This window comes from Adiantum capillus-veneris, chromosome 3, assembly GCF_014529385.1.
Source record: "Adiantum capillus-veneris isolate H3 chromosome 3, ASM1452938v2, whole genome shotgun sequence".
NCBI lineage: Eukaryota > Viridiplantae > Streptophyta > Polypodiopsida > Polypodiales > Pteridaceae > Adiantum > Adiantum capillus-veneris.
The window spans coordinates 105,009,276-105,021,342 of NC_140933.1; the positions used below are offsets into that span (position 1 = coordinate 105,009,276).

Here is a 12,067-nt window from a genome sequence, read left to right on the forward strand (position 1 = left end):
GTAAGCCTGATGGTCTAATCGACTCGCCCACACGCATCATGTGCCTTGTGTGGTGAACATAAAGACTATAAGTCAACTCAGACCCCCACTCCCCTCGTCACTATATGGCACAACCATATGGCTTAGAAGGGATCTAGGGCCCAAATTTTGGGGGACGAGGCGGCTTTAATCTTAGCCGTTGGATCATGCAGTGAACTAGGGGCGGGTAAACTAGGGTGTGATCATGTGCCATGCCAACATGGGTAGTGACACGCGCTAGCATGGTTGTAGGGCATTCGTGTGCCAACTGAGAGGTCTCGGGGGTTCAACCCACACCCTGCAAGGCGAATGAACTAGGGGCGAACTCGGAGTGCCATTTTTGCACCGAGTTCAGCCTTAGTTTACCCCGCGTTCACCCCTAGTTCACCAAAGATCGGACGACTGAGATCAAAGCCGCTTCAGACCCGCAAATTTGAGCCTTACCTCCCCACTCAATGGTCCCCCCCCCCCCCCCCCCCCCCCCCCCCCCCCCCCCCTCGTTTACAACTAAAGTAATGCCGCATCCAGGCGTACAGTTTCTGTGGACATTTCACAGTACGTACATACCGTGGTCGTTATCAAGGCTGTGATTGCCCTTTCTGTGGAGCATGAAAGACACCAGCGTAGAGTGTGTGGAGCTGAGAGAGCCCAGCTTCTTCTGCTTCGCGTGCAGCTCTAGATTACTTCGCTATGGCCTTGTGGACAGTAGCGGCTCTGCCACTCTTGCTTCTTCTGGTGCTTCTCACACACAAGGCACTTTCTTTGCTTGTATGGGCGCCGTTGCGCATTCAGAAGTGCTTGAGAGCTCAAGGAATCAGCGGCCCTCCTTACCGCATTTTTTTGGGTAACTATCCTGAGATCTCCGCCCTGAACAAAGCCAGCCGAGCCTCTCCCTTTCCTCACATCACCCATGATATCATACCTCGCGCCCTCCCTACTCATTCCGTATGGTCTAAGCAGTATGGTATGTTCTCGTCTTTTCCATCAAGGTGAGAGTTGAAATCCATAAACGGTTCTGTAGCTTATGCAGATGAATGCTGGGAGAATGTCTTTAAATACTGTTTGTAAATGCGTTCTGATGTTCGAACAGTGTAAAATTTTAGGCAAAACTGTTGATTAATGCATGTGGATTGTGAATTGCTCTCTGGTGCTAATCATGACATGGTTTCATTTGACTGTCTCCTGTTTATGTTGAAGATATAAGACTACCCAATGAATCTCCAAATGGGTGCCCCCATTCAAAGGCTTTCACAGGTCGTCTCAGCTGTCCTGTGACATCCACATTTGGACTGCAGTTCCTTGCATGGGGTCTTGGCATTAAAATGCTTTCTTGAAATTGTAGCCGAATTTGTAGACTCAACTGTCGTTTACGGAGAATGTCACACTATTGCTCATATTGAAAGGTGTGGCATATCTATTACATAGAAGAAAGTGAGATAGCGCGTGCTTATAAGATTTATACTACAAATCTCTGTAGAACAGTTATTTGTTTATGAGTTTTCGGATGGCTTTACTTCAATCATGGCTACTTTGTTTGGCATACATAGCACATCATACACACATATCACTTTGTGGTTGTAGATCTGAGATCTGCTTGATATTCAACATTTCATATTAAAGAATAACCAATCATTTTAGGCCTTTTATGGACCATTTTTTGGGCAATGACTGCATGCATACATGCATTTTGACCATCACTCACAACATAGTACAATCTCAAAGCATGCACTAGAAAAAAGAACACATAGCAATTAACATTTACATTGACATCTTAGTCCCGATCGAGACCTCAAACACAAGTTGTGATCAAACTGAATCATTTAGCCATCACATCTAGGCCTCGTTGACCTCTCACAGATGTTCCGATGCACTCAATTCATCATTCTAACCATCATTATCACCCCGATTTTTGAAAAGACATAAAATGTTGCAGACATTCTACCTCATAGATACCAAAATAAAACATATAGTTTGAAATTGTACAACAAATTAATGAATTTTGACCATAGCATCACATATTATGGTATAACATATGTACATATTATATAGCAGTCACTTGCCAGAATAGTGTGAGCACATCAATACTTCCTAATTTCAAAGACAAAATGGGTGTCTCTACTGCAATTTGTTGATCATTGACAAAGGAGTGGCGTGGCTTCTCTCTTGTGCAGCATGCACTACACTAGATTCAACCCTCTCTGAATTGACGTGCACTTTTGGAATGGCCGGAGCTAAACCAAAGCCTCAAGGAAAAGCTCTAACAACTTATGAGTATCTGCCAAGCATCAAGATTAGAATAGTTCCTGAGGTTGACCAAGTATTTTTGGACGAGCTTGCCCTTTACTTTTGTGTCCTTGTGCACTAGGATTTGCTCCGACATAAGAATCTCCTCTGTTTCTTCTACCTTAGGTTGCTCCTCAGGCTCCCCGTTGGTAGTTGTCCATTGAAAGGTCATAGTAGGAAGGGCCCATAGTATCTCGTACTTAGCTGCAAATAAGGCTTTCCCTTACCTTCATCTTTCTCATTATGGCCTTCTCAAGCACAAGAAGCTTTCAATCACCTTCCTTTAACTTCAAGTCATCGTTCTTGAGACTGTTGTAGAGTATCCTTGATCTTGGCAAATGATATTTCTAGATTGTGATGGGATAGCACCACGTGCCAACGGAAAAGAATAGAGTGAACAGACTTTAGACACTGCAAAATAACAGAACTGAAAGAGAGAGAGCATCCATTTAAGACAAGGAGTGACGGAGTTCCACTCCCAGACTGCAATGGCCCCAAACTGTGACACCCCTTTCGGTATATTTCTTTATTGCTCCAACAAGGTACAATTGGCGAGCTTTGCCCTGCTTCTCCATGATGTAGAATGCCAGAGAGAGCCCAACCCACTTATGAAAAGGAAGGCCCTTGGCCTACCAAAAGCATGTTACGTGAAAAGCATCTGTTCTAAAAGCTCTAGCCCATGGTCATTTGTATAACGCTACTGCGTCAATTGATGCCTAAGCAATTCGTGGGTAGGTCCGTACCAAGTTGCCACGTCAGCATCTTCTCACGTAATTTGTCATTGGGGGTCTTTGTACGGGTTTTAAGCACCTTGGTTGGGCAGGGTCAGGATTTTGGGTTGCAAGCCCCTCGGTCGGCTTCAACAAGCTGGAAAATCGTCTTCTTCTTCTTCTGCTAGGGTTTAGGCCCCTTGATCGAGCTTCGCAAGTTGGACAGATCTTCAGCTAGTGCCACGTTACAATCTGGTGCCACATCACGAGATTGTGACAAATCCTCTACAAAATTACAAGCTTGAAAGGTTTAGTATTTGGTGCACAGGATAGGCGGCGCTTTCTTGCCACTCTCAACTATCTCAAATGGTGCCTTCTTGATGGATGTTTGTCTATAGTGTTGTTGCAAGCAAACTCAACCAGGCAATAATTCTTCCACTAAGCAGATAATGTCACTCAGGCCTCAACAAAGTCTCGGGGGGTGCACTATGTAATCATGTTAATGTACAACGTGAATTCGATAGGAGGGGTTTTAAAATGCAAAATATTTAAGCAATTTAACAGAGATACATTAAAATAAGGGGTTTTTATATTCAAATTTGGAAAAATTTCTTAATATAAGGGGTCATTTTATTCATTCAGACATGTTAAAAGAGGGTTTTTTTTAATACCCCATGAATGCATGTTACATAGAGGGGTATTGGACGGTGAACCCTTCGAGAACAGAGTATGATCAGCTTTTTAGCACCCCCAAAATGTCAAGCACAAATCGATTGAATTTATTTCCTTCTAGGAAATTTGTGACAAAGGAGTAGAGTGGCTTGCCTCTTTGTCAAAGTCGACGATGCGGAAGCGTAGAGACCGAGGGGAGTGAGCACGAGAGAGAGAGAGAGAGAGAGAGAGAGAGAGAGAGAGAGAGAGAGAGAGAGAGAGAGAGAGAGAGAGAGAGAGTCTCCTAAACCAATCAACCTTGGCAATGAATAACTGAATGTGTATACAATGGAGGCAAGGGTTGCTTATATAGCAATCCCAGTAAATTGCCTACCCAAGACTTTGACAACTAAGTAAAATAAATACCTAAAAGCCAAACTAAATAATGGGTTCACATTGGGCAGCTCACTTGAGATGCCTGAACTTTAACACCCACTTTGTAGCTCATAGTCGACATCAATAGTGAGACCACGTCGATGAAGAAGCTATCATGGACATCCCAATAGAAGGCCTTGGACTACTGGATACACCTCAGTGTTGCTCTCCTCAACTTTGTACCTGAAAGTAATGCCATCTTGAGCGTCGGTTGCCTTTGTAGAAACTTTGAACTGTAGACCATATCTACGTGCAATAATCCCCATTCGTGAACTGTGAACACATCACGTCCAAAATATAAAACTCCAAGATATGTACTGTTGGAACACATCCTGTCCATAATCTGACCAACAACAATGAATTGGCTAGCCCATCCATAGTGTTTTAGACGTCTGATTGGTTCCCTGCCAGATGTATGTGCATTGAACTTGAACTCCAACACAAGGGTCCAAATTAATTATAGGGAGCATGTGGTTGTCCCTCCCTAGCCTACGGGTCCAAACACCAATAACTTGAACTCCAACACAAGGGTCCAAATTAATTATAGGGAGCATGTGGTTGCCCCTCTCTGCCACTCACAAGCCTCTCTCTAGCTGAAGCTAGTGGTGACACCTGTCATTTGACTAGAAATCTGACGTCGAGGCCACTGTGGCCACCGCCACAGGTGCCATGCCGATCTCCTCTGTCAAATTTTTACTACCGTAATCTCTGTCTAGCTTGCCTTTGTCCTTGTCTATCTGTGAGTTCCTGCTTTTGCCTTTGGCTTCACAATTTCGAGCCAAACAAAGCGTCGAATCACAATAATAACAACTGTGGTCGTACCTCTCGGGTACCGAGGCAACTAACTGAGTACTGGTACTGCCATGTGTGTCCAACTGACCTTTGCCGTTGTCCTCTAGCGAACTCCTCCATTTGCTTTTGACTTCACGAATTCGAGCTAAACAAATTGTGCGGTTCCTTGAGAACTGTGCCGTTGCATAGGCCGCTAAATAGATTTCTCCGTTATCTATAGCTTTTGGTTGCTTTTGGTCGTTGTTGTTGGGTCTCGAGCAAGGGAATGCCTCGTTGAAGTTGCAAAACCTTGTATTTCGTACCTTCTCGCACTCCAATAGGCTGCTCACAATTCCAAGCTTGAAATAACTCCCAAGCCGCACAAACCACTCCTCTGCTACTTCCAAGCTACTCTGCACCCTTTGCAATCCCTCTCTTCAACTCCAGTTTCCCCGCTCCGCAAGGCTTTGATCCTAAGGCGCAAAATCTCCAAGCCGATCCGATCTACTTGCCTCCAAGCTGCTCCTTACGACACTCTGACACTGCCCTTGAGCCGGTCACTACCATTGCCCTGGGCAATCACAAGCCCGCGGCACACTCTCCAATGCCTTTAGGAAGCAGCGTTTTAAAAAGCAGCGTTTTAAAACGTTGAGGCGAACAGGGGGGAAAGAAAGGGGAGGGTCGTTGCCTTAAAAGGCTACCGTAGTCGGCGTTTTAAAACGTTCAAGCTTGCCTGTTAGGTGCAGCGGAATGATTGTCTGCGCTTTGCTCAAGATGAGTGCCCCGAACTGTGCTCAAGGTTCCTTTTAGTTCTTATGGAAGAGAGAGCTTTCCGTTCTTAATGGAAAGTGCTATGATCACGAACAAAGTGAGTGGATATTGTGCGTGCAAGTGTATGAGACTGAGAGATAGAGAGAGAAGAGAGATACGACACCAGAGACGTTGTAAAACCCTCCTTCGAAGGCCCCACTGTCACGAGGACGTGGCAGTTATTAACCATGTCACAGAGATGTGGCAACTGCTAACCTTGGTTGTTGGTTTCTTTCCAATGGGGTTTATTTTATTTGTTTAAGACCCTCTTTTTGAAGTAGCAAACGGTCGGACATTGTATGGCCAATGTGAACGGTAGATTCACCCGCAGACGGGAAGTGGTCGGCACTGGAATTCGTATGGTAAGAGGATGTCTAGGCTCAGAGCAAGATCATATAGGTCCCCCCGTCGCACTTAGCAAGTTGGTGGATACTAGGAAGTGAACTCAATTAAGGCGTAAAGTCAAGGTGGGACTACCGACAGTTGGGCCACATTGCATTTTTGGATGCGGTCCCAATGAGGATAGATGGTCAGAAGACCAGTGGGAACCCAACGGAAGCATCTCCTAAAATTTAGGGAACTGCTATTTTGGGCCGTGAAATGTGTTCGCGTCATTACCTCCGGTATGACTAGGGGAACATTTTATAACTCTGCCGTGAAGTCAACTGGGCAACCGGTAAGGATATTTTTAAGCGGCGAACCCGAAACAGGAAAATGCTTGAAAATGCGCCAAGTGTCACATTTTCGTGAACTTTCCTCTTGCAGAAAAATGGGCGCTGATTTTTATGCTGGGAGAGGCCTCATTTCAGCTTTTGTCACAGGTTAAGAGCTATGGAGTGCTTCCTTTCCCTCTCATGTACAGTGTGGTGCTAGGAGTGATGCCCTGCACACTACACACTGCTCTCTCTCTTCCCTTTGGCAGTTATGTGATGCCCCACAAGAGGTGTAACAAACTGCTGACGTGTCAGAGCCTAAAGAATGGAAACCCTAATTTCTGCCAAAAATCCTAATTGTTGAAACCCTAATTCTGGAAACCCTAACCCTAAAACCTGCAAACCCTAATTCTAGAAACCCTAAGAAGAACAAGCAACAAAAGAAGTCCTACCAACTTATGGGGACCCCGTCCGATGGGGCCCCAAGTGGCATAAAGGCATTAAAAATAAAGCAGAACACACTCAAAAGACTTTGCACATCAAAATATGATGATGTGGCACCTGTACGGACGTCCCGGAACTCGCGGCGGATTTTTAGGGAAATCCCGAAATTTTAGGAAAGTGATTTTTGGGGTCAGCTTTTCATATTTGATGCTTTTAGGCTTTGGGCCTTTAAATATGAGCCTTGGGGGCCCTCTCTGGCACTCTTCAGCGCGCAGATTGCAGAGGAGGTGCTCCCCGGTTGTTGTACTTTGCGAATCAGCAGTAATATAAAGAAATACCGAAAGGGGCGCCAAGGTTTGGGGCCAATACTCTCTGGGGTGGAATTTCGCCACTCCGTGTCGCGTGTCGTCTCTCTCTCTCTCTCTCTCTCTCTCTCAGTTCAGTTGTTATTGAACAGTTGTTATTGAAGTGCTAAAAGTCTGTTCAGTCTGTTCTTTTCTATTGGCACGTGGTGCCCGCATTTGTGACAGTGGTATCAGAGCATCAGGCGTGTGCTTTTCTGAAAGCATACCGGTCCTACAAAAGAGCAGACAGAGCTATTGGAATTGAATTATATTTGAGGTATCAGCCACTCCCAACCTTACTTCATCGCGCATCGGGCGCGCTCCCGTCTTCACCGCAGTGTCTTAAAGGGCATAAGCCAATTAAGATCACTTGCAAGAGAAGGATCCAGATTTGTTTCAAGTCACTGTTTTTTTTCAGAAGCAGTGCCATGCAGATGTTGATGTCTACAGCTACCAAGCAGCATACTCCAAGTACTTGGCAAGCTTTCAAGAAATTTTTTGCCCGAAGTTATATGGTTTCTCACGTCTTCCTTCGGAGTGCAACTTTTGGCAGAGTGGGGTATCCTGAAATGCTTGCCATGGAAACCCTAGCAGATTATAAATTGAAATTTCTCGACATCTCTCAGTAGATGTCTCTTCACGAGTAGATGACCTTGGAGGTTCAGTGTGATTGCTATCTCTTGGGACTACCATCGCCGCCAAAGAAACACTGTCTGTCCAAGAGCTGATGGACCATGTTGTGCTCGGCTACGACCTCATGGAAGGAACCTAACCCTAATTTTTGGTGCAGGTTTCAAGATGGAAAGTCAGTCGATTTTACGAGCTCGATTGATGTCGAGATTGCTTTTTAAGTTTAAGTTCTGTTTGATCTTGTTTAGTGATCCTGTTTGGAATTTGTTTGAAATGGATGATATCTGTTTTGAACTTGTTTTGGTGCCGATTTGAATTGTTTGACTCTGGTTTGATACTGGTTTCAATGATTGGTGATTTTACTCCTGGGTGGAGAAGTGAGAAATACTGTCTTGATATTGTTTGAACCTCGGAACGACGCAGGCCGATGCCTGGGGAGCGTTTCGTTGTATGCTTGAACCTCCGAGCGACGCAGACTGCGGTCTGGGGAGCGTTTGGTTGTACAGTCCTCTAAGCTCATGGCCCGGACCTTCTTAGGTTATTTGCGGGGGGAGTGACGAGGTAGTCGTTGAGTAGCTTCATACCGCAGACCGTTTGTCTCGGAGGAGTGCTCAGCGGCGCTGTTTGTTGTGTCTTGTAACATGCATATGTGAGCATTTGTGTTGCATTGTGATGTGTCAATTACTGAATATTCCTAATTGGATGAGATTGCCTGGGTATGTAATTTTAGTGCATCAAGACACCCGAGGAAGATCAGTACGGTCTGGGTGTGATGGCTAATTTTACTACGCCGGAATATCAAGATTTCCGATCTGGACGAAAGGAGAAGCTAACTCCTTGATCAAAACAGCCGAAAGGAGAAGCTAACTCCTTAATAAAAAGAGCAAATTGATGTCCCTCGGAATGACCCTCGGAAATTTTTGAGCTAACTTGAGTTGTTTTGCAGATATGCTGTAATCGTGGACGATTACTCTCTTTCAAGAAGGGGAGATGTAACAAACTGCTGACGTGTCAGAGCCTAAAGAATGGAAACCCTAATTTCTGCCAAAAATCCTAACTGTTGAAACCCTAATTCTGGAAACCCTAACCCTAAAACCTGCAAACCCTAATTCTAGAAACCCTAAGAAGAACAAGCAACAAAAGAAGTCCTACCAACTTATGGGGACCCCGTCCGATGGGGCCCCAAGTGGCATAAAGGCATTAAAAATAAAGCAGAACACACTCAAAAGACTTTGCACATCAAAATATGATGATGTGGCACCTGTACGGACGTCCCGGAACTCGCGGCGGATTTTTAGGGAAATCCTGAAATTTTAGGAAAGTGATTTTTGGGGTCAGCTTTTCATATTTGATGCTTTTAGGCTTTGGGCCTTTAAATATGAGCCTTGGGGGCCCTCTCTGGCACTCTTCAGCGCGCAGATTGCAGAGGAGGTGCTCCCCGGTTGTTGTACTTTGCGAATCAGCAGTAATATAAAGAAATACCGAAAGGGGCGCCAAGGTTTGGGGCCAATACTCTCTGGGGTGGAATTTCGCCACTCCGTGTCGCGTGTCGTCTCTCTCTCTCTCTCTCTCTCTCTCAGTTCAGTTGTTATTGAACAGTTGTTATTGAAGTGCTAAAAGTCTGTTCAGTCTGTTCTTTTCTATTGGCACGTGGTGCCCGCATTTGTGACAAGAGGGCTACTCATTTGAACTGATGTACAGTTGTGTGGGTTCATGCTTTTGTGCTGAGGCAAGAGCCTCCTTGAGCAGGAACAGGGGTAGCTAGCTGCTGCTCCAAAGCAGGCATTGGTGAGGGTCATAACCTCACCGTACAGGTGCAAAATCAGCGCTGTGTATGCGCTGTAACTTCACTGTTTTTCAGCCGTACGGACGCCAGGATCATTGGGAATCGTGCCCCACTGGCAAAGGACAGTTAGGGGACTGTTTGGGGCTGAAAACAGGGCAAAAACCAGTAAATACAGCGTGCTGAATTTATTGTTTTTGGACAGGAATCAGAGGGTATACGACAGTGCAAGCGAGTTCCAGCAGGGGAATTGGTTTCGCGCAAGTTTTGGGGCTGTTATGCTGTCGAAATTTGGCCAAATCGAATGGTATCTAGGTGGATACATGTGAAGGATTCCCAGGACTTTACCTTGTAATTTACCCTCCTAAAGAATAAAGAAATACCGAAAGGGGTGCCAATTTTGGGGCCTACAGGTTGTCGGCGTTTGCTCGGAGCATTCTAGCTTCCGAGCCGTGTGGGTGATTAAGTGTTAATTCCCGTTACAGGTCTCCTTTGCAAAGTGCTCTGTGTGTGTGCTTAAAGTAAAGAATTTCGGGTGAAAGCCAATGCCTGCCGCCCTACGGGCCGGTTTCATGGTTCCGTTGCCGGGACATCAATCACTTTTTCCTTAAAGAATGAGCCTGGATTGTTCAGGGTAAAGACACACAATGCAAGAACGCGGGGATTACACTATGGCCGACAAGGGGAAGGGAATTATGGAAGAGGGTTCCTCTCCAAAGGACAGGCAGGAGATTCCTATGGTTTTTGAGATTGGCGAGAGCTCACGGCCACGTCAGTCTGTACCTCCTGTCAACGTGAATGTCCCTCCAGTAGTACAGGGCTTTATGACAGGGCAACTTGAGGATGATGCGTTTAAGACTCAATTAGTTGCCGCAGTGAATGTCTTTTCGCAGCTGGTGTAGAATCCGAGGTTTATGGAATTCTTGCAAGCGCCACCAGTGCAACATCAAAATAGGCAACCTACGCCGCGTACGGAGCTTGTTGAAGCTCAAGCCCAGGTACTTCATGAGGCACAGGAGGAAAGGGAACACTCGCATGTTGCGGAGTCAGGGGCTCCAAAGCAGGTTCCTCCCGTGCTTGAACAGGTGGCTAGAACGCCTATTCCACAGGTTATGCCAGTTCAGCCCGCCACCTTTCAGAGCCAGCGTGCTGTCTTGAATGGACAGGGAGCTGGATACCAGGCTATGCACTTAGTTTTTCCACCACCCACGGTACATCGTGGGTATTTCGGGGGTGGATCAGTGTTCCAAAGTATGGCTGGTTATGCGCCTGGAAGTCAGCCGTACATGCCAGGAACAGTGTTCGGGGGTATGCAAGGCATCATGCCAAACCCCATGTATGGTACTATCGGCATGCAGCAAGGTTTCCACGGCAACCAAGGCCAGTTTGGGGTGCCACAGGCTCATTTTGGCATGGCTGGTTTTTCTGGACAGCAGCCAGATATCGCACCTCTGATGCAAAATGTGAATGGCCAACACTTGCCGATCATGCCTAATATAGTGCCCATGTTGCAGACCATTCCGTATGACAACTTGGGGGCACTAGAGAAGCCGAAGGCTTACAAAGAAGGTGGTGCAGCGGTAAAGTTCAGTACCTTCAGTGGTTTCGAGGACAAGACCGAGGCACTCACTTTCCTCCAGCAGTTTGATACGGCTTATGCGGGAGGAAATTTTACAGAGGCCTCGAAGGTCAGGAAAGCTGCCACTTTCTTAAAGGACAATGCGCTTACATGGTGGACGACATTGTTAATGCAAGGACAAGCACCCGCCACTTGGGTTTACTTCAAGCAAATGTTTGCATCTGCTTGGCTATCAAATGAATTTGAAGCTGATGTCCTGACAGATTGGCACCAGCTTACGGCAGCTTCGTGCAAGAGCTTGCTGGAGTACAATAGGAGGTTTTGTAAAGCGTTACTCTCAGTGACCTCCTACAGATTTGTGCCATTGATAGAGCAGATAGAGAAGTATTGTTGTGGGCTGCCTAAAGGGCTTCGCGATTACTGTACAAAGAACAGAGTGGCTACCCTTACTCAGCTTATGGAAGTTGCGAACACTGTCTTGCCCTGTTGAAAGGAGAGGACAGTGGATTTCCGAGCAGTGATAAAGGAGGGCAACAAAAGAAAAATTCAACGAAGAAGCCCTTTGTGAAAACGGCTCCTTATGCGTCATAGGGGTCAGAACTAGCCACCAAAGACAAGGATTCAGCTGGGACTTCTGGAGCGCAGGCAAAGAAACAGAAAAGGAAGCCTTTTGTGCGCAAGTCGCTCGAGGAAAAGAAGGTCCTAATGGCTGAGAACAAATGCTTTATATGCGAGCAGCCTGGTCATATTTCTATCAATTGTCCACAAAGGAAAAGGCCAGCTGACTCAGAGGATAAAGAAGACCAGAAAGGTAAGAAGCCAAAACCCACGGCAGGTTTAGTGCCAGACATGGTGGGTGACAGGCCCAGCACAGATGCCAGTGAGTTATGCAGGGCATGGGGTAAAGTTAGAGATCAGACGACGGCACTCATCTTCTTTGATCCGGGTGCCAAAGC

At 46.1% G+C, this 12,067-nt stretch overlaps 1 protein-coding gene across 2 annotated transcripts in view; it reads left to right on the forward strand.

Annotated features, from left to right (window-relative positions):
- Positions 1–591: 591 nt before the first annotated feature.
- Positions 592–12,067, forward strand: part of LOC147461443 (cytochrome P450 709B1-like) — a 57,703-nt gene continuing 46,227 nt past the window's right edge. The window contains exon 1 of one of the 2 annotated variants that reach the window (XM_086509001.1): positions 592–982. In XM_086509001.1, coding sequence (XP_086365127.1) covers positions 709–982 — 274 coding nt within the window. In that variant the 5' untranslated portion in view covers positions 592–708. Of the gene's footprint in view, positions 1,008–12,067 lie in introns of both variants that reach the window. The other variant, XM_086509002.1, reaches the window with a different exon arrangement.